This window comes from Chanos chanos, chromosome 9, assembly GCF_902362185.1.
Source record: "Chanos chanos chromosome 9, fChaCha1.1, whole genome shotgun sequence".
NCBI classification, from domain to species: domain Eukaryota; kingdom Metazoa; phylum Chordata; class Actinopteri; order Gonorynchiformes; family Chanidae; genus Chanos; species Chanos chanos.
This window is the reverse complement of record NC_044503.1, coordinates 43,419,637-43,440,766: the sequence shown is the minus strand read 5'-3', so window position 1 is coordinate 43,440,766 and position 21,130 is coordinate 43,419,637. Positions and strand designations below refer to the sequence as shown.

General features: G+C 40.0%; 2 protein-coding genes and 1 non-coding gene across 3 annotated transcripts in view; all 3 read left to right on the top strand.

The window, feature by feature from the left end:
* On the top strand, positions 1–10,742 carry LOC115821843 (carcinoembryonic antigen-related cell adhesion molecule 1-like). The gene is made up of 8 exons (XM_030785630.1): positions 1–46; positions 1,707–1,877; positions 8,496–8,771; positions 8,883–9,137; positions 9,363–9,483; positions 9,666–9,685; positions 10,121–10,176; positions 10,659–10,742. The coding sequence occupies exons 1-8, from the start codon at positions 1–3 to the stop codon at positions 10,740–10,742; spliced, it is 1,029 nt and encodes a 342-aa protein (XP_030641490.1).
* A 1,404-nt stretch (positions 10,743–12,146) lies between these two features.
* On the top strand, positions 12,147–12,229 carry trnal-cag (transfer RNA leucine (anticodon CAG)). Its single transcript has one exon. It is a non-coding gene; the product is annotated as a tRNA-Leu (tRNA).
* Positions 12,230–18,344: 6,115 nt separating this feature from the next.
* LOC115821842 (carcinoembryonic antigen-related cell adhesion molecule 5-like) overlaps positions 18,345–21,130 on the top strand; it is a 17,040-nt gene continuing 14,254 nt past the window's right edge. The window contains exons 1-2 of the mRNA XM_030785629.1: positions 18,345–18,390; positions 19,347–19,511. Of these exons, the coding sequence (XP_030641489.1) occupies positions 18,345–18,390; positions 19,347–19,511 (211 nt within the window). The remainder of the gene's footprint in view (positions 18,391–19,346; positions 19,512–21,130) is intronic.

Here is a 21,130-nt window from a genome sequence, read left to right as displayed (position 1 = left end):
ATGGAGCCCACTGCAGTGTCCTCCGTGATCATAGTCCTGCTAACAGGTAAAAACATCTCATCCTTTATGACAATAAACCATCATATGAGGCCATAGACCAGTTCATAGAGCATTTCTCTTCTGTGTTAGGACTGTTATCATTTTAAAGAGTTAAAGGCTATATATCACATCAGATCTAGACATTGAGCTGGATCCCAGTGTCTGCAGCAGTGTGTAAAATGCTGAGTGGCTTCAGTGTGGGGGCTCTCTGTTATTTGATCTTCCAGTGCTAGTCCTTTACTGCCCTGTTGATGAAGGAATGTATCAGTGCTAAAGCTGTTGGCCACCGAACATTTATTTGATTTATTTCATTATTGTTAACCAGTAAGGGCTCTGTGTGTTTGTGTGTGTGTGTGTGTGTGTGTTTATGTATGTGAGAGAGAGAGAGAGAGAGAGAGAGAGAGAGAGAGAGAGAGAGAGAGAGAAAGATGTAATACATTAGTGAGATTTTTGAAAAGTGTATGTATTTTATATACGTGTTATTTGTGGGAGTTATTCTGTGTGTAAGGTTATGTGTATGAGTGTGAAATTGTTTAGTAATTGCTGTGTGTGGTGGTGAGCAGTGTGTAATATGTGCGTATGAGTTTGTGTGGTGTGTGTCTGTGTAGTTTGTGTTGTACGTGTAGTGTATGTGAGTGAGAGGTGTGTATATTTGGTAAGTTTGAGACAGTGGGGGCAGGTATGGGAGCTCAGGGAAGTAGAGAGAGAGGGATGAGAGAGACAGACAGAGATAATGTGAGTGAATTGTATGTGTAGGTGAGTGAGACAGCGTGTTATTCATCTCTGTGTGTGTGAGTGTGTGTCATCATCTACATATTTCATTACAAAATCTGAAGAACTTTTCCCTTTTTTCTTTGTGTAAATTGTAAAGCAGAGATGCCTTCGATCTGTTTTTCATTTATCTCTAAATGTTCCATAACAATCCCTGTTGTCACACCCTGGTTCTCTCTGTCCCCCTCTGCTGGCCATTTTAGGATAGATTTGCACTTACACTTTCTGGTTTCTTGGCTAATCTCATTAGTGAATCATTAGTTTCACCCGTTTTGTTCTGTTCCATATAAATACACCTAGTTATTCTTTGGTTCTGTGAAACTGAATTGTCCATGTGTTGTATATTTGAAGCCTGATTCCTGAACCTGTGAGTTCCCAGAAGTGTTAAATCTTATGTTCCAATGAAATGAAACAAATTTGCATCTAGAACTTTCTTCAGTCTGTGACACAAGCATTTTGGACTTTATGAAACACTTGTTAGCACTTGTGAAATTAATCTTCAGAGTGATGGTCTATGTTTAAACTATACTTTACTATAGATTCATTATGACTGATACTGACTAAAATATTAAAACTCTGTTCTCTCCTCAGGTCTGTGTTAGTGTAGTGATGTGTTGTTGTCTCCTCAGGTGTGTGTTTGGGTGGTGATGCAGTGTTGTCTCCTCAGGTGTGTGTGTGTGTAGTGACATGGTGTTGTCTCCTCAGGTGTTTGTTTGTGTAGTGATGTGGTGTTGTCTCCTCAGGTGTGTGTTTGGGTGGTGATGCAGTGTTGTCTCCTGGACCTGTGAATGGAACAGTAGGAGGAAGTGTTTGGTTCAACACAACCATCAGTCCTGCTGCAGAACCTCTTCAGTATGTCGTATGGACATTTAATGGACTACCTGTTGTTACCTCAGTGTCTGGCAGTGTTGTCCCTGGTGCTGCTTATGAAGGCAGAATTCATTTAGACGCATTCACTGGTTCATTTCAGCTGAGGGATCTGACTGTGAGTGACAGTGGAGAGTATGTCCTGACTGTGAGGATAAGTGGTACAGATACAATACACAGAACTACACTACATGTGTTTGGTGAGTAATGACTCAGTCAAAATGTGCTTTTTATTCCCATTGTCAAAATATGGCATCATTACCCTGGTCACATCCTCTTCTCTTTTCCTTATTACTCTAGAGGGTAAAACAAATTATATATAGCACAATATTTCATAGGTCATCAAAAAGTCTTGACGTGAAATTCATTTTTTACAAAAAGTACTTTAGAAATTTTACTGTCATATTTTGGGACAAAGACGTTGAAATATCATGTTTTTATTTCCGTTCCACTGGTCACTGGCATGGTGGGGAAGTGGTTCTGGGTAAAGACATGTTAGAGATGAGATGCTCCTGTCACTGCGTCTGACCAAGACACTGGCCCAAGAGCTACAGTTGGTCCTCACTGTGTGTGTGTGTGTGTGTGTGTGTGGGTCCCCATGCACCTCACTGTGTGTGTGTGTGTGTGTGGGTCCCCATGCACCTCACTGTAGCTGCCCACTGCTCCTGGGAGAGTTAGCATGGATGACACAGAGAGGACACATTTCCCAATAGGGATCAATTAAGGGAATTAGTTCATTTAATTAATCGGGTCTTTCTGTTTGATCAAATAGTCCCACACTGCAAAAGGTATAAATACTTTTTACATCAGTACATTTCTGTGGATAAGTTATTTCTTTCACTGCGCACAGTCAGTCAGAAACCTTTTTTATATGTATGTATACATGTGTGTGTGTGTGTGTATATATATATATATATATATACACATGGGGTAGCTGATTGAATGAATGTGGGAATACCACCTCAGGCTGATTTAAGCATCTCAGTCATAAGACCTAACTAGAGTGGATGTACACAGACAGCCTAGTTCATATGGTATGTGCTCATCCTCATTACTGTGAGTAAAGCAGCTGGCTGACATCAAAGCAGCGTCAGAAGGTTCAAAATGACACAGGAGATGGTAACTGAGAGAAGCATTAGTCACCAGTCATACCAGCATAGACGATTATCCATCACATTGTTTAGAACAAATGGTTACTGCTGTCAGTGCATAAAACAGTTCATACAGTTCATGATGTGCCTGCTTGGTTTACCACAGGTTAGGGAAATAAGTGTCTAAGAATTCACCATCGAACATCAGGAAGACCCTGTTTTGGTCATGTTTTATTAACTGCAGTATGTTTTCTTATACTTGTGCTTTTTTAGAATGGGAGTACATTAAAAGCCTGATACTTTAAGACTTTCACTCGAGCTGTGTTCAGTTGGCGACTTCACCTTTCACATTTACACTTGTTCATTTCTTTGCTTTCATCCACGTTTATTCAAAGCGACTTCCAAATGAGGAAAGATGCAAACATGAAGCTATTAACAATATGTCTGCAGTGAAAGTGCCACAGCTAAATTCAGTATTAGACCAGATACAAGTGCAAGAAAAAGAATTAAGAGTGAACTACACACAAACACAAGTTAAAGAAAAGTTGAAGGAATTGAGAGTAAACTAAAAGGGGATTCAGAGAGCGTGGACCTCCACCAAGGCCAATAGTCCACTCCTCTATGACATTCAGATCTGTAGCCACAACCACTGTATATGTCTGGATACATTTCCAAAACTACTGGAACAAAAAAGTCAGAACGTATGACTGTGTGCAGTCATAGTCTCCATGGAACAGCGGTGACTGGTGACCAGATTTATTTTGGCGAAGCAATGCCCCCTAGCAACTAACACATCTTTTCCTCTTTGAATAAGGCCTGAGGTGGTAGAAGATATAGGAAGACATTATATAGACTAAATGTCAGATGACAAATCCATATAAATAAAAAATAGGCGTTAAGGAGCAGTTTGTACCACAGACGTATCAGAGAGCTAAACAGATTATTTGGGTGAGAAAGTAAGACCTGTTTAGTTGAAAGCCCACTCACCACGTCAGGGCACGGGCCATGAGTGGGGTGTTAGTGAGATAGGACAACCTTCTTAGGCTGCACTAGCTCTTGCAGACCAAATTAAGTTTGGAAATATGCAGATAAATAAACAATTCTAGACTAGATTTCTTTAACTAGACCCAGCATTGCCAGATGTACGATAGTTATCATATTTGAAAAAAAGTCATTCATCCCAAATACGTGTTTTCTGAAATTACATATTTACACCTATTTGCTCTCTTGGTTATGATTCACATACAATAATTTTCCACAAAATGCGATCATTTTAAGCCTCTGGTACGATACTTTAACTCTTCCCATCTGGCAGCGCTAGACCGGAAAAAAACTACAGTCTACAAGATGTAGATTAAACAAATTATGTATGTTGTGTTCCTTGCTCTCTTTAATGAAGTTCCACAGCCCTCTTCAGTCGCCACTCATCACCTGATCGAACAAGTAAAAATGATGACTGGTTAACAAAGGCAGTGATTGGTTGGAATTTTGTGACAATCATATTCAAGTAGAGATCGTGCATAACTGTAGCCTTTTTTATTAGGTAACTTCTGCTCCAAGGGGCGGGGCTTAACGTCATTAGAGTCTGTTGAACTGCAGAGTGGACACGATCCACGGGTGGGTAACCTAGAATTACATTGGAACTAATGGACAAAATATCTATGGTGGTGAACTTATAGAGGTTCATCTTGTCACCTACGATGAGGGTGGCACTGATTCACAGATTGTATTAAGTAGTTGAATTCAGGAAAATTACCTCATGTCTGTGGTAGGATAACAGCCACATTTTATGTTTCAAAGGAAGAAAAAACGTGATTTGTTGTAAGTTTTTTTTTTGGTTTGTGTTGTGAAAAACTTTCACCTGTAGTCTTAGAGAAGATTCTTCCGCCATGGAATGACTATTCTTGAAGCCAAACTGCATGTGATCCAGCAGGTTATTCTGTGACAAAAAGTGATTAACCTGATTCAAGAGTTTTGGAATGTTTCAGTGGTGGAGTGACCCCAGGCTGCTGGAAAATGGTGGAGAATGTTCCGGTCGTAAGAGATGTGTTAATGTTAATGATATGAGAAGTGAGGGAGAGGTTTCGTAAAAGAACGTGAGAGAGAATGGGGTCTAAGGGACAGGTTGTGGGTTTCTTGGTGACAACGTTACCGGCCCCAGACCTAGGGGATATCTGGACCGGCAGCAAGTGATGCACAGGCTGGATAACACTGTGAATCAATGAAGAGACATGACATTCTTTAGTGTCTAACTGTAGCCAGCGCCATTTTATTTTTGAACATCAGAAACGTTACTTTCTTTAATTCAATCTTTGTTTCATTTCGTATCAGCGTCTACATTTTAACATGAAGAAAAATAAACATTTTACGACAACAGGACAACAACGAACGAATTCTCTTACTGTACACTTACTTTGGTTGGAACGTATCATAACACATTGGATGAAAGTATACACCAAAAAAAGAAAACAAGTGCAAACTAATCAACAGTTACCAATACTCCGGTTTGCTGATGCTGATGACAAACACAAAGGTGATCGGGACACCTGCACTCACGCGCTTAACTGTACTGCGTTAACAAGATATATAAACTGGTAGATACCATCAGAAATCGAATGACTAAACGGAAATAACATGGCATTTCTTTAGCTTAACAATGTGAATTACATTCAGAATAGTAACGCATTTGTGATATTAACATCAAATCTTCATGTGTGACAAAACATACCATGTAATGTTGAAATTTACAAACACACTTGGTACAGTGAGAAATTTCTAGCTAACGTAGCTAACATTGCTATTTCAGGAGTAATGTGGCATTCGAAGCACATAACCAACTAGTAACTACGGACTGAAACATTCTACCTGTCTCGCAATCACACCAAAACACTTCAAAACATGTACATAAGAATTCCGACAGTGTTTCATAAAAAGATAAAGTGATTTTTCCGTACCTGTGAATCAATGAAGAGAGACGACATTCTTTAGTGTTTTACTATAGCCAGCGCCATTTTATTTTTGAACTGCGCGGGCTTAGAGCTTGAAGCTATGTCTCCCTAGCTGACCCACAGGAGTGCGGAACGCCACCTACTGTCTGGACGATATCACTCCCTGAGAATATAACCTCTTCAAAAGACAATTAGAATAGCTCTGATTATCACCAAAAAAATGAGGGGGGGGGGTGTCTGTTATTAAACTAAACTATAAATAGAGGCAATTTCTCAATCCTCTACAAGTGGGAGCCCCCCCCTCCCCCCTGGTTTCAGTAATTCCAACTGTAACACTTAAAATCAAGTGAATAGTATTATAATTAATTAATGTATATACCAGATACACATTTAAAATGTCTGTTTCATTCAAACTTCTCACTCCTGTTGCTCTTATTCAGTCCTGTTATCATCCATACGAGTAACAGGACTGAAAGTAACAGGAGTTTTTAACATATCATGAGCAAATACATGAAATGTAAGCACATGGCATCAATGCTAATACCATGAGAACACTTAGCACCTTCAAGTGGTTTACCAAAACCATGTTAAAAACAAAAAAACATAATGACACCTAAGAAATAATTTAGGTAACAGGACTGAACGTTGAGTTTGACATTCTCAGTCATACTTACAATATGATCAAAAATACAGGAAATAGAGGGAGAGAACATACTTCCGGTCTTGCCATGGCCTTCAGGAGACTCAAATAGTGCCACGTCCTGTTGATCATGTGACTTGTGGAATGTCCTGAATTTTTAGAGGGGGGAATGCGTCAGGGTAACAGGACTGAGTGAAAACCTGGGCACACAACTAAAATGTGTATTTTAACATATTACGAATTTCTGATGAGAAAATGTATTTAATGTCTAAACTGAAAATAGTCAAACCATAATATATAAAAAAAAAAGATTTCTGAAGGATTCTAATCACTATATTTCATGGTGAAGTGTAGTGTTAGAGAGTGGGCAGGGACTAAAATCCTGGGGTTTTTTTCGGTGTTCTAGGTAGTTCTTATTAAGGTTTTACATGATGTATCTTCAAACTGTAAGTAGGACAAAGTGCAGGTCACTTAGCTTGATAATTTAGTGTATCATACTGATAGTTTTCATGCATATTTATGCATGTAATGTCCTGGGGACAGAAAAGGCACCTATTCAACAGAATGGTCCATATGTCACTGAAACAGATACAGATAAATAAAACCCTAACACTTTTTCATCTGCTCTGTCTGTTACAGAGAGAATATCTGGAGTTTCCCTCACTGGTCCAGAGGAACCTTTGACAGAAAATATAAGTTCTGCTGTTTTAACCTGTGAGGGAAGTGGCTCCAACATCACCACAGAATGGATGAAGGATGGTCAACCTCTGTCTCCTAGCGACAGCATCATCTTCTCTGCCGATAACAGATCAGTGTCCATCAGTCCAGTGAGGAGATCAGACAGTGGAGAATACCAGTGTAGACTCAGTAACCCGGTCAGCTCTGACACTGCGACCTACACAATGACTGTTTATGGTGAGTGAAAGAGCACATGATAAGAATGCTATTGCAAGAACTTGTAAAACCTGCTGTTTGTTAGATGTTACGCCAAGTGTTTTTTGCTTTGGTGTCCACTGGTCCTGAACACAGGGACCATGAGGAGAACAAGTTTCAAAGCCACATGGACAGAGAGCAAGAATGAGAGGGCCAGAGAAAGAGAGAGAAAGAGACAGACATTGGGAGAGTCTGTGCAAATGTAACAGACGGGACTACGTCTGCCTAGTAAAAATGGTATCAGAGAGGAGTTGCAATTAAGAGTTGCATTTTTCTGCTAATGCTTCTTAACCCACAATCTAAATGGAGTTTCAATCAAGGTAACAAACACCTAAACTCTCTGGATGGATGGATGGAGCGCAAAAGGATCTGTGTCCCTGTGTCCCAAAATAGCAGGGGAAACCTACTGGAGTAGTGCCCCAAACATGGCTGATTCCATCTCCACTCTCTGTCTGCTCGAAACGGACCGTCCATATCTCCCGTTCACCTATCCACCAAGTTATTCTGATTCAAAAACTTAAAAGAAACGACACTGTTCTCTCAACTCTCGTGAGCCAAAACGCTGAGCCATTCACACAAACTGAGTCTTCACTTCTCTGCCATTTTTCTCTTCTCTCTCGCAATCATCCAATCACCCGCCCTCCCTCCATCTTGTTGTACAGTGATTGGCTATTAATAAATCACTTCCCTTTTGCCTAATCCGTCACACAAAATTTAATCTCACAATTGGTGAAACATTTACCAGCCCACGTAGTGAACTAAAAAGTCTCTCCTCCAACTGCTACCCAACTCTACAGGAACCTTGTCATGCCCGGTTTCTCTCGTTAGTTCCTCTAGTGGTCCATTTTGGTTAAGTTGTCTGTTACTACTTACATTGTTCAGTCTTGTTAAGTTTAATCATCGGTTCAGTCTGTTTTCAGCTAGTTCAGTCTTGTTGAGCCTTGTACAAACACTTCAGCTTTTTCCTTCATTCTTTGTGTGGAATTGTTGAGTGTTTTATGTTGGTTTGTCTGTCTACCTGAAAACCTGACCCTGAACCTGCTATCTGTAAGTTCCTGAAGTCTTTTGTTACGTTTGATTTTTTGTTACGAAGTGACATTGCACATCCATCCAGCCATTTTTACTCTGCGTTACCTGTAGGGATCCTTCTCTAATGAAACACCCTTTACCTCCTGAATGATTCTTCTCTTTCTCTCTCTCCTACAGAGAGAGTATCTGGAGTTTCCCTCACTGGTCCAACAGAACCCCTAATAGAAGATCAAAGTTCTGCTGTTTTAACCTGTGAGGGAACTGGCTCCATCATCACCACAGAATGGATGAAGGATGGTCAACCTCTGTCTCCTAGCGACAGCATCATCTTCTCTGCTGATCTGAGATCAGTGTCCATCTGTCCAGTGAGGAGATCAGACAGTGGAGAATACCAGTGTAGACTCAGTAACCCTGTCAGCTCTGACACTGCAACCTACACAATGACTGTCAACTGTGAGTGTCACACACATTCACTTCACTGATGACAATTCATCAACACAGAGACATTACAGAAATGAATAGAATAACAGATTAACACCATCCCATGATGCCTCTGTGCTTCAGATGGACCAGAGAATGTTTCCATCAGTGGCCCGAATGAGGTGGAGGTGGGGTCAAAGGTGACTCTGACGTGCTCTGCTGAGTCCACACCTCCTGCCTCCTTCATCTGGATGTTGAATGGAAGAGAAACAGGAGAAACTACAGCCTCATATTCCATAGAGAAGATTGACTCCACACACAGTGGGAATTACACCTGCACAGCCTGGAACAGTGTCACCTCACTCAACACAACGGTTCACCATCTTTTAACAATTAAAGGTAAAGTTTCACTGTGAGTTTGCAGACACAGTTCTGTAAATACACTGTTACACACCCTATAAATATACTGTTATATGATCAGTGATGTGTGATATCTGGTTGTGTGTGTGTGTGTGTGTGTGTGTGTATGCGCGTGCGTGTGTGTGTGTGTGTGTGTTGTCTGTGGTGTGTGTCTGTGCTCGTGTGTGTATGCATGTGTGTGTGTGTGTGTGTGTGTGTGTATAGTTTGGGGGTCTCTTAGTGGAGGAGGACGGGGTCTCTCTGGAGGAGCCATTGCTGGAATCATTATTGGGGTGATAGTTGTAATAGGAGGAGTCGCTGGTTTGGTGTTTTACTTTGAAAAATGGTAAATACACTCTGTTTCCCTGGAGAATTTACACACAGACAAACTGACAGACAGACAGTTCTGACTGTGCGAATAAGGGGATGGTTCTACTGTCTTTGGTGAAGTCATATCAGAGCATTAAATGAACAACTGTGTGTTTGTTTATGAAATACTAATGACTATGTGTTTTGTTTCTTGTTTAGGAGGGATCGTAGAGGAAAAGGTCAGTTGTCTCTGTATTTATCACTGATATCATATTTATATCTGATTTGTTATTTTAGTTTTCATACAGTAATTCTCCTGAGAATAAACACTGGGACCTGAGGTCATGTCCCATTGGGTGATAAACCATAAAATACTCACCACTGTGAGAAAACCAGTCTGTGTTTAAAGACTTATGTTGAACTTCTCTACTACATCCCTACAAAGCATTTAGATCAGTGGAGGACTGTCCAAAAAATGAAAAACTCATATATGAAACAAGATTTATTCTTCTTCTTCTATTGTTTTGTGATCATATTAAGAAAATATTGTAATGTCCCAAACTAGTGTCAGATAGCGTTTGCTGAATACAGTACATTATAACCAACGTGTGTGTGTGTGTGTGTGTGTGTGTGTGTGCGTGTGCGCACATGTGTGTGTCTGTGTTGTGCTCCAGAATCACATAATAATCTTTATGAGGTTCCTGACCGACAGCCCAGTGGAACAGAGACAGTGAGTGAATCTCTTCCTGTGTTTGACTGTGTTAAACTGAGACAGTGAATGAATCTCTTCCTGTGTTTGACTGTGTTAAACTGAGAGAGTGAGTGAATCTCTTCCTGTGTTTGACTGAGAGAGTGAGTGAATCTCTTCCTGTGTTTGACTGTGCTAAACTGAGAGAGTGAGTGGATCTCTTCCTGTGTTTGACTGTGTTTGACTGAGAGAGTGAGTGAATCTCTTCCTGTGTTTGACTGTGCTAAACTGAGCGAGTGAGTGGATCTCTTCCTGTGTTTGACTGTGTTAAACTGAGAGAGAGGATGAATCTGAGTTAAACTGAGTTGTGTTCTTTCTAGTGATTGATAAAACAGTGAGTTTTAGTCTCATTACAGAGACCAGCTGTTTGTCACGTGACTCAGAGAATAAAGCCCAGACAACACTGACTGTGAGCTCTGTATTGTGTCATAGTCTCCATCTCCTCATTTTAACCCGTCTGTTAGACTGGGCCATATGAAGAGGAAGGTTCATCTGTGCTGGGAATGATTTCCATTTTATTTGAAGTGCCTTCCAACAACAAACAGTAGAACTATCATATAATGTAAAGTACTGAGAGGGTCACTGTAAATGACTGGTGACTGTAGCCAGTTAATGTTTGTAAGAAATATGCCAAGTTTGCGTTAAATAGGTGACAACACTGCTTTGAATAAATGACTGTACATTTACAGTAGAATAGTTCACAGTGAAGGCTTGGCAAGGCAAATGTATTTATACAGCACAATTCAAACCAAGGGGCCATTCAAAGTGCCTCACACCAGGAGGAAAAATAAAACAAATACAGTTACATTAAACAAATACATTAAAAAATAGAGGTAGAAACAACGAGAATAATTACAAACTAAAAAAGAAACAGATAGATATTTAGCTAGATATTTAGATAGATATTTATAATGTTGAAAAATTGTTAAAATGGTGAGTAAAGATTAAAAAGAGGTAAGAAAATTAAAAAAATGTAACGACCTCGCCTCCTCCCTCGCCAGTCTCAGCCATTCAGCGATCAGCGTCGCCGGTCTACTAATCACCGGCCTGATCACTCTCATCCCGCACACCTGCCTTCACTTAGTTTTCCCATCACACCTCTCCCTATTTAAACCCCTCCGTCGGATCAGTCAGTGCGAAGTCTACACTTCCCTGTGTCCTCTGAGCCGGTCCGTCTGTTTGTTGCATGTTTTGTACCTGAACTCTCCTTTTGGCTTTGTAAAGCGCCTTTTGTTTATCCATTTTGATTAAACTCCTGTTTTGCCCGCACTTGCGTCCCCTGCTTTGGTCTTGCCTGACAGAAAATAAAAAGTAAATACATAAAATAATATATAAAGTAAAATAATAATAATAAAAATAATAATAATAAATGATAAAAAAAGGATAAAATAATGACAAAGCAAGTCAAGACCAATAAAATTTAACATCGACAATAGATGGAACTGCTTTGTTAAGATAAACTGCAGAGATAAAACACAAGCATCAGATTAATAGTAGGCACAAGAAAATAGAAATGTTTTTAGGCTAGATTTAAAGGTGTTAATTGTCAGAGCACTTCTGGGAGCTTATTCCATTTGTGTGTGGCGTAAAAGCTAAAAGCCGCTTCCCTGTGTTTTGTTTGTGGTGTAGGTTTATATGTGATGTAGGTTTATATGTGGTGTAGGTTTATATGCGGTGTAGGATTATATGTGTTTATAGGTTTTACTAGCAGACCTGTGTCTGTAGACATAAGGGATCAACAGGGATATATTTTGTAATCAGGTCAGATTTATACTTAGGACCTGAGCCACTTAGAGCTTGATATGTGATAAGAAGCACTTTAAAATCAATTCTGTATTGGAGGGGAAGCCAGTGAAGAGATTTCAGACCAGAGGTTATGTGTGCGATTTCTTAGTTCTGGTTAAAATTCTTGCAGCTGCATTTTGCACGAGTTGTAATTGTTTAATGGTCTTTTCAGGATGGCCGAGCGGTCTAAGGCGCTGCGTTCAGGTCACAGTCTCCCCTGGAGGCGTGGGTTCGAATCCCACTTCTGACAAAAACATTGGGGCAGCCGTAGTCTAAAGGTTAGAGAACCGGGCTTGTGACCGGAGGGTTGCCGGTTCGATTCCCAGGCCCAACATCCATGGCTGTGTGCCCTTGAGCAAGGCACTTAACCCTAATGCTCCCCGGGCGCAGAGGAATGCTGCCCACTGCTCCCGCGTCTGTTGTGTGTTCACTTGTGGTGCGTTGGATGGGTTGAATGCAGAGACGAATTCACTGCTCGCTGTTCACAGTGTGTGTGTGCAATCACGGAGACTTCAGGAGGTCTGGTTAGGGGACCATTACAGTAACCTAGTCTGCTGGAGATGAAAGCTTGAATTAGTTTTTCCAGATCTTGCTGGGACAGTAAGGCCTTTGATTCTGGCGATATAGTTGAGATGATAAAAGCTTTGTTGATTGCCCTAATATGGCTTGTGAAGGTAAGATCTGAATCTAATAAAACACATAGGTTTTTCACTAAGTTCTTAGTGTTTAGGGCCCTAGCTTCAAAATGAGTGGCTATTTCAGAGTGTTTCTCTTTGCTACCAAATAAAATGACTTCTGGTTTTTCTTTGTTTGACTGGAGCAAATTCTGACACATCCTGTTGTTTATTTGTTCCAGGTTACAGATTGGGTCTCTTGGGCAGTGTAGTCATCAGGTGAAAAGGCCAGGTGTATTTGTGTATCATCTGCATAGCTGTGATATCAGATGCCGTAACTCCGCAAGATTTCTGCGAGTGGGAGCATTTGCAAGTTAAACAAAAGTGGCCCTAGTATAGACCCTTGGGGGATTCCACCAAACAAAGCAACTTGGTCAGACTGATATTTGTCGATTTTGATGAAGGAGCTCCGTTTCTTCAGGTATGATCTGAGCTTTGAGGACTGTGCCAGATAGTCCTGCCCCAGTTTCTAGTCTGTTTAAAGGTATTTTGTGATCTACTATGTCAATTGCGGCACTGAGGTCTAGTAGTATGAGAACTGTTATTTTCCCTGCATTGTACTTTTCATGTATGTCATTCAGAACTTTTATAAGTGCAGTCTCTGTACTATTGTCAGGAGGTGTTCGGATTCAAGGTGAAACTCTCAACTAATTGAGCTATCCTGAAGTACTGAAAACCAAGAAGCAGAGCCCGGCACAAGAAGACAGTTAAAAGGTTTAATAAAGTCAAAAGACAAATAAAACTGAGAAACAGTTCTTAGAATCCAAAAAAGGCATAAAAATCAAAAGAAATCCCAGGAGATACAAAAATCAGAGGAGACAAAAGCAGTTCTCAAAAGGGCACAAAAAAAAACAAGGCAAAGGTTTACACAGTGAAACAGAGGTTTAACTCTCGTGTGATTCAAATGGCAAAGACTGAACAAAGACAGACACAGTAAGGGCAACTTAAATACACAGATCAAACAAGACACAGGTGAAGCACATAGACTAAATGAGTAACAATAGCACCATCTGGTGGCCAAACAGCTGTATAGGAGTCCTGAACCTGACAACTATGCCGGGAGTGGAAACCTGAATGAAACCCATCAAGGGGGTCGTTTTCATTCAAGCAAGTGGTTAGTCGGTTAAAAACTACCTTTTTGAGTAATTTTGCTGATAAAAGGAAGATTTGAGACGGGTCTGTAGTTTTTAAGCATCGAGGGGTCAAGTGGCCTCACCATTTTTAGTGAGTTAAGGAAGGAGCTTGACGTAAGTGAACAGTTGACTGTCTGCACTAAATCAGTTGCAACAGAGCTAAAAATGCTTTTGAAGACGTTAGTTGGTAGAGGGTCAAGGCAGCAGGTTGATGGTTTGAGGTGCCGAACTATTTCCTCTAGTATTTTTAGATCTATGTTGTCAAATCGTGAAAATGGAACCATGTTTTTTCTCAGTTAAAGTAACAGTTTTGTTAATCTGTCATCTGGCTGCAAGTTTGCAATACAGGATCCAATACATTCAATTTTATCATTGAAGAAATGTGCAAATCTGTTACTTATATTTATATTGAGGAGTTCAGGTTCAGTTTGTGTAGGGATAAATGTGATTCCCTAGCCTTACTTAGTCCAGTGTTGAAAGTTAAAAGTGTTTGTTTGTAGATGTCATATTGGATACAGAGTTTGGGTTTTCACCATTTTCTCTCAGCTTTCCTACACTCTTTTTTAAGATGTTATCATAGTGGTGTTTCTCCAAGATGTTTTTGTTTACTAGAATTCCTCTTTGTTTTTAGTGGTGCAACAACATCCATAACATTCAGGATTTTGGAGTGAAAGTGTTCGAGCATTACATCAACAGTATCTGCACTTATAGATGGGGATTTGGTTACGGCATCTATAAACTGAGAGATGGTATTTTCAGTGATACATCTTTTGTTTGTTGAGAGTCTGATCTAGATTTGATATCTTTGGGCAATCAAAATCTCAAAGAAAAAAACTTGTTAATAATATCAGCACAGTATTTTGGGACTCTGTAGATGGTTAAAAAGAGGATTTTAACAGTGCCTTTCAAAATAAAACAGAGGTATTAAAAAGCTGTGAAGCTACCAGAATCTCTTTACTCTGGAGTAGCACCAGTGTTGACCTGGTATAGGAAATCCCCGGGCGTGTGTTTGAGATTGACATGGTATAGGTAGCGGATTGGAGTGGTTTATGGTCCGAGTTGATCAAAAGTGGAACAGAGTCTGGGACAGACTGTATGTGATCAGGCCTGCAGGGTGAGCTGGCGTGATTTTCAGTTGACTTGATAGGTGAAGAGGATGTCTTAGCAGCGGATACTAGTGCAGTTGCTGAGAAGTGTGTGAGAAACCTTATGTGCCGTATGATGGAGTCCCTGATGATCTTGACTGAGGGTATTGGTGATCAGGATAAGAGGCTTAGATAATGAGTGAGAGAGTGAATTCATGTAGACAGCTGAAGCAGCAGAGGATTCAAGCCCAGGTCACTGGGGTGATGGGCTATAGTCCTTTCCTCCGTGCCATCCCAGCACACTCACCCACCAGCTCACGTACTTCAAAACAACTCACAACATGAGCACATGCACAGCGAATCTGGATTGCATTCATTCCACAGTCGGTGAAAATGCAGATCCACCGTGCGTGTGCTTACATTGTGGGTTGAAAGGATCATAAAGAACAGAAACCAGATCCTGATATTTTTCACTCCTGTTTTTCACTCTTCTCTCTTTCTCTCCAGCAGGTTAAAGACTCCACCAGTCCAGTCTACATGAACACTGTAAGGATTTAACTCAGTTACAAACCCATGAAAAGCCTTACATTTAAATGTAAAGTTCTGTGTGAACTGGTTTAAATTTGAATGTTAAGGTAACTGACATTACAGTGTTGATAACAGTGTTTACAGTGAGTGAATGTTCTGTTAGAGACAGATGGTGGAAAACACTGTCAGGACCCCTGGTAACCCTCTGCCCTGTTCTCTGATCTGCAGATAACTTCATCACCATCCAGTGTTCAGCACTTCACACAAGACAAAGTCCCCACACATGAGGAATCTCCATACGCCACGAAGATCAGCTACTGAAATACACACCAGCATACAGGGACATTCTCTGTGTGAACAGGAGAACAACAGAAAACTGATCTAAATTAGCACACACACACACACGCACACACATACACACACACACACACACACGTTAGATTAGACAGCTAATGTTTAGGTTTTTCATCTAATGAGCATCTGCTGAGGAGAGAGAGCTGCTCTTTATAGGGGGAATTTCACTCTGGAACATCCTGTGACACTCATGTGTTTATTTATAATGGAGATTTATTAAAATGATATATAACTGATTTAAATGTGTGGACAGACACTGTCTGACTGCTTTGTCTCCCTGGTTCAGTTAACCCTCATTTATCCAAGACTATGACAGATAAACACACACTCAGTATGTCTATATTTATCTGATTCATCTCTAATCAGCACCTAAATAGTTGCTCAGATTACAGACAGTAGTAACATATTAAACCGTTTTATGTTTGTCCATAAAATAAAGTAAGCAGTACACATTACAGACAGTAGTAACATGTTAAACTGTTTTATATTTCTTCATAAAATAAAATGAACAGTACGAATTACAGGCAATACTAACATATTAGACTGTTTAATATTTGTTTATAAGATTAAGTAAACAGCACACATTACAGACAACAGTAACATATTAAGCTGTTTAATATTCGTTTCTGGGAATTATTTCTGTCCATGTCACTTCCTCGTGTGGATCACACTGTTTACAACCAACCATAACTCCACAGTCTGAGATAGAGAGAGAGAGAGAGAGAGAGAGAGAGAGAGAGACAGAGAGAGAGAGAGAGAGAGAGGGAGCGTGAGAGAGAGACAGAGAGAGAGAGGTCATGAGTCATTTTGATAGGAATGAATTTGAAGAAAAGATCATAAATCATAAGTCGAAGTCACTGATCAGTCATAATTAATAAATAACATGGGAGTGAAACTGCTCTTTGACTGTCACACACACACGCACAGACACACACACACACGTACAGACACACACACACACACACACACAGATCATCCAGCTCACTGAGAAATTCTTTATCTCCAACAGAGGTGGGAAGTAACTAAATACCTCGTTTCTGAACTTAAATAGAGATACTTTGTTACTGAACTTAAGTACCTGTCCTTTACCTGAGTATTTATGTTTTCAGACAAAGTTTTACTTTTACCCCCTACATCTTAACACAAATATCTGCACTTTCTCCTCTTTACATTTTCAAAACAGACTCGTTACTGTAGTTTTAACGCGTTTGAGGGGAATTATCGATTATTTTGATTTTATATCATTGCACACCTTCCCAACATCAAGATCGATTTCAACCTAAATGGATGATATGGACAATAACACATAGAAAAGACCATTTCCATCGGTGCTTGTCACGCACGATAAGTGTAACAAGACGAAAACGATGTAAAAGACTTAACAAGGCAAAACAGACAAGAAAGGGACTCATCCTGAAGTGTGTTGTCGTGTTGATTGTAAGGTTTGAGATTTGCTGGTGACAACTGATTTGCACATTGGAGCAAAGTTCATGTTCATTATTTTCAGTATATTGTTTTTGTATTGTTTTTTTTTATTTTATCTGAGGTTATATAGTCTTTGAATTATATTAATATGACATGAGATTCAGTTAGCACAGATGCACAGAAACATCTGGTAGAAATGTCCTTCAAGGGGCGACTTTTAGCTTTTATAATTTGAGTACAATTTCAGAGTCTGTACTTTTCCACTTTTACTTGAGTAAAGAAGTTGAATTAGTACCTCTACTTTTACCAGAGTCTTTTTTTACACAAGTATCTTCTACTTGAGTAAAGAATGTGTGTATTTTTCCCACCTCTGATCTCCAACAACATTTAAAATCACACAATACACACACAGAGACTGAGAGACAGAAATGTTGTCCTCAGTCATATTTAAAACACTAAACATGAAGTCCAGGCTCCGTGGCCAGGTCCTGTATGACATAGTCCTACACCGTTACCATGTGGGGAAACTTAAAGACGCTTTAATTCTCATCGTAAGTCAGTGAAGATCAGAGGGAACTCACTGAAGAGTCTCATACAGAGCGGGAGAGAGTGTTAACTTCAGTAAGTGTTAACTACACTAATGTGAATTCTGTAACTGCAGATGTAACTTAAATACACTGATATTCTCACTGTAAAGCAGGAAGTCACTGAGGGCTCTCTCACAGTTACAGCAGTTAAAATTAAAGTTTATGTAACAGCTGCATTCTCCTAGACCATAAATCCATTCATATCTCAACAACTTACTGGATTCTGCCGTCACAAAGGTCACACCAGTTAAGGAGGTTTATATAGTACATGCCCAGCCACGGGAGTGAGTGAGAGACAGTGAGAGTGTGTGAGAGACAGTGAGAGTGAGTGAGAGACAGTGAGAGTGAGTGAGAGACAGTCAGAGTGAGTGAGAGACAGTGAGAGACAGTGAGAGTAAGTGAGAGACAGTGAGAGTGAATGAGAGACAGTGAGAGTGAGTGAGAGACAGTGAGAGACAGTGAGAGTGAGTGAGAGACAGTGAGAGTGAGTGAGAGACAGTGAGAGTGAGTGAGAGACAGTGACAGTGTGTGAGGGACTGTAGAAATAAACATCATTTAGGAAGAACCAGAAAAGGACCCATGGAGAAAACCATCCTGATCTGTCTGAGTTTGATCTTCACCACAGGTAATACTCTTCTTCATTCATTCACTGACTACAGTGAGTATTCATACAGTAAATCTGACTACAGTGAGTATTCATACAGTAAATCTGATCACTACAGTGAGTATTCATACAGTAAATCTGACCACTTACTGTAGTGAGTATTCATACAGTAAATCTGATCACTTACTGTAGTGAGTATTCATACAGTAAATCTGACCACTACAGTGAGTATTCATACAGTAAATCTGAGTACAGTGAGTATTCATACAGTAAATCTGATCACTGCGGTGAGTATTCATACAGTAAATCTGATCACTACAGTGAGTATTCATACAGTAAATCTGATCACTGCGGTGAGTATTCATACAGTAAATCTGATCACTACAGTGAGTATTCATACAGTAAATCTGACCACTGACTACAGTGAGTATTCATACAGTAAATCTGACTGCAGTGAGTATTCATACAGTAAATCTGATCACTGCGGTGAGTATTCATACAGTAAATCTGATCACTACAGTGAGTATTCATACAGTAAATCTGATCACTGACTGCAATGAGTATTCATACAGTAAATCTGACCACTGCAGTGAGTATTCATACAGTAAATCTGATCACTGACTACAGTGAGTATTCATACAGTAAATCTGACCACAGACTACAGTGAGTATTCATACAGTAAATCTGACCACAGACTACAGTGAGTATTCATACAGTAAATCTGACCACAGACTACAGTGAGTATTCATACAGTAAATCTGATCACTGACTACAGTGAGTATTCATACAGTAAATCTGACTACAGTGAGTATTCATACAGTAAATCTGATCACTGACTGCAGTGAGTATTCATACAGTAAATCTGATCACTACAGTAAGTATTAAACTTTACAGAAAGAGGTTTGTGATGTTGCATATGGTAATTTGAGGTTTGATTTGAAAAGTGTAGTTAATGACAGTTTCCTTTGTCTCTTCAGGACTGTGTTATTTTGACGATGGGCTGCTTCCTCCTGGACCTGTGTATGGAGCAGTGGGAGAAAGAGTTCTCTTCAACACCATCATCACTCCATTACCAACTCCACTCCTGGTAGTGGTCTGGAATTTCAATACTGCTTATGGCATCATCGTTTCAGACACCACTGGTAACAGTACAGGACCTGCCTACAGAGACAGAGTCAGTGTGAACATTTACACTGGAGCTCTGGAACTCAGAGATTTAACTCTGGATGATTCTGGATATTACAGGCTAATTATAGTAAATCAAATGGCAGTAACTCTACGACACGATACTACACTCAGGGTGTTTGGTGAGTCAAATGGTTATTTTTGAGTTAAATACAAAATAGTATTCTTGTTATGCATACAATTTTATAAATGTGTTTATTCAAACTATCAAATCATTTCTGACATGTTTGGCCTAAACTGGATATTAACTGAAAATGTTTGGTTGATTGATTGTACGTCATAAAATTTCAGCAGATTTTAATGAGTGTAATTTGAAAAGAAGTCTATCTGAGAATACAGTTTCATTATGGTTGAATTGTTTAGTGTGGACTGGTTTAGTGCTTAAGTCTTAACTGGTTAACTGGAGCAATCTTAAATCAGACTGAATCCCTGTCACTCACCTAGGCATTAGACACTCGACTGGTCACAGTCAACACTTTGAGAAAACGTCTGTCACAGTTATAGGGGCCACAACAATGTCCACACAGATAACAGTTCACATATAGGAGCGTAACAGCATCGAGTTGTGAGTCGATACTTAAAAGATTCCCTGTTGTGATTCCCTTGAGCAATCAAACGGAAAGTTATGTAGTTAGGATTATCTGAAACAGATGTTGGTTTTTGTTTTGGTAATGACAGTACGCCATAATAACAGAACACTCTTTTCAGGTCATCAGTACTGTGTATCCCACCAAACTAAAGATATACCAGACATTACCGGGCATGTCCGTTTGATGAAAGCAAGGAGAAGTTCATTTAGTCAAATGGATGAGATCTAAAACGGACCGACTACAACCCCCCATTCTGACCCCTGTAACTGTAGACACAGTGTGGATGTTCACTGTTTTTAAATTACACTCAACAGTTTTATAAAGACAGCACGAGCAGCCTCACTTTCAGATCAAATGGTTTATGATCTGAAACATGACTGTGAAATTCTTCTCATTTTTCTCTCCTACAGAGAGAATATCTGGAGTTTCCCTCACTGGTCCAGCACAACCCCTAATAGAAGATCAAAAGTCTGTTGTTTTAACCTGTGAGGGAACTGGCTCCATCATCACCACAGAATGGATGAAGGATGGTCAACCTCTGTCTCCTAGTGACAACATCACCTTCTCTGCTGATCTGAGATCAGTGTCCATCAGTCCAGTGAGGAGATCAGACAGTGGAGAATACCAGTGTAGACTCAGTAACCCTGTCAGCTCTGAAACTGCAACCTACACAATGACTGTCAACTGTGAGTGTCACACACATTCACTTTACTGATGAGAATTCACCAACACAGAGACACTATAGAAATGAATAGAATTGCAGAGACAATAGAAATGAACAGAGTAGTAGATTACACCATCCCATGATGCCTCTGTGTTTCAGATGGACCAGAGAAGGTTTCCATCAGTGGACAGAATGAGGTGGAGGTGGGGTCAAAGGTGACTCTGTAAATATACTGTCACGTGATCAGTGACGTGTAAATCTGACTATACACTACAACACTGATGTGATATTTGTGAGTGTGTGTGTGTGCGTGTGTGTGTGT

Bases quoted from the DNA above. Each gene is read 5' to 3' on its own strand.
- LOC115821843 (XM_030785630.1), top strand. From the start codon at position 1: ATGGAGCCCACTGCAGTGTCCTCCGTGATCATAGTCCTGCTAACAG. The intron at 8,772-8,882 runs GTGAGTGTCACA...TCTGTGCTTCAG, and splicing joins CTACACAATGACTGTCAACT to ATGGACCAGAGAATGTTTCC. The intron at 9,138-9,362 runs GTAAAGTTTCAC...GTGTGTGTATAG, and splicing joins CCATCTTTTAACAATTAAAG to TTTGGGGGTCTCTTAGTGGA.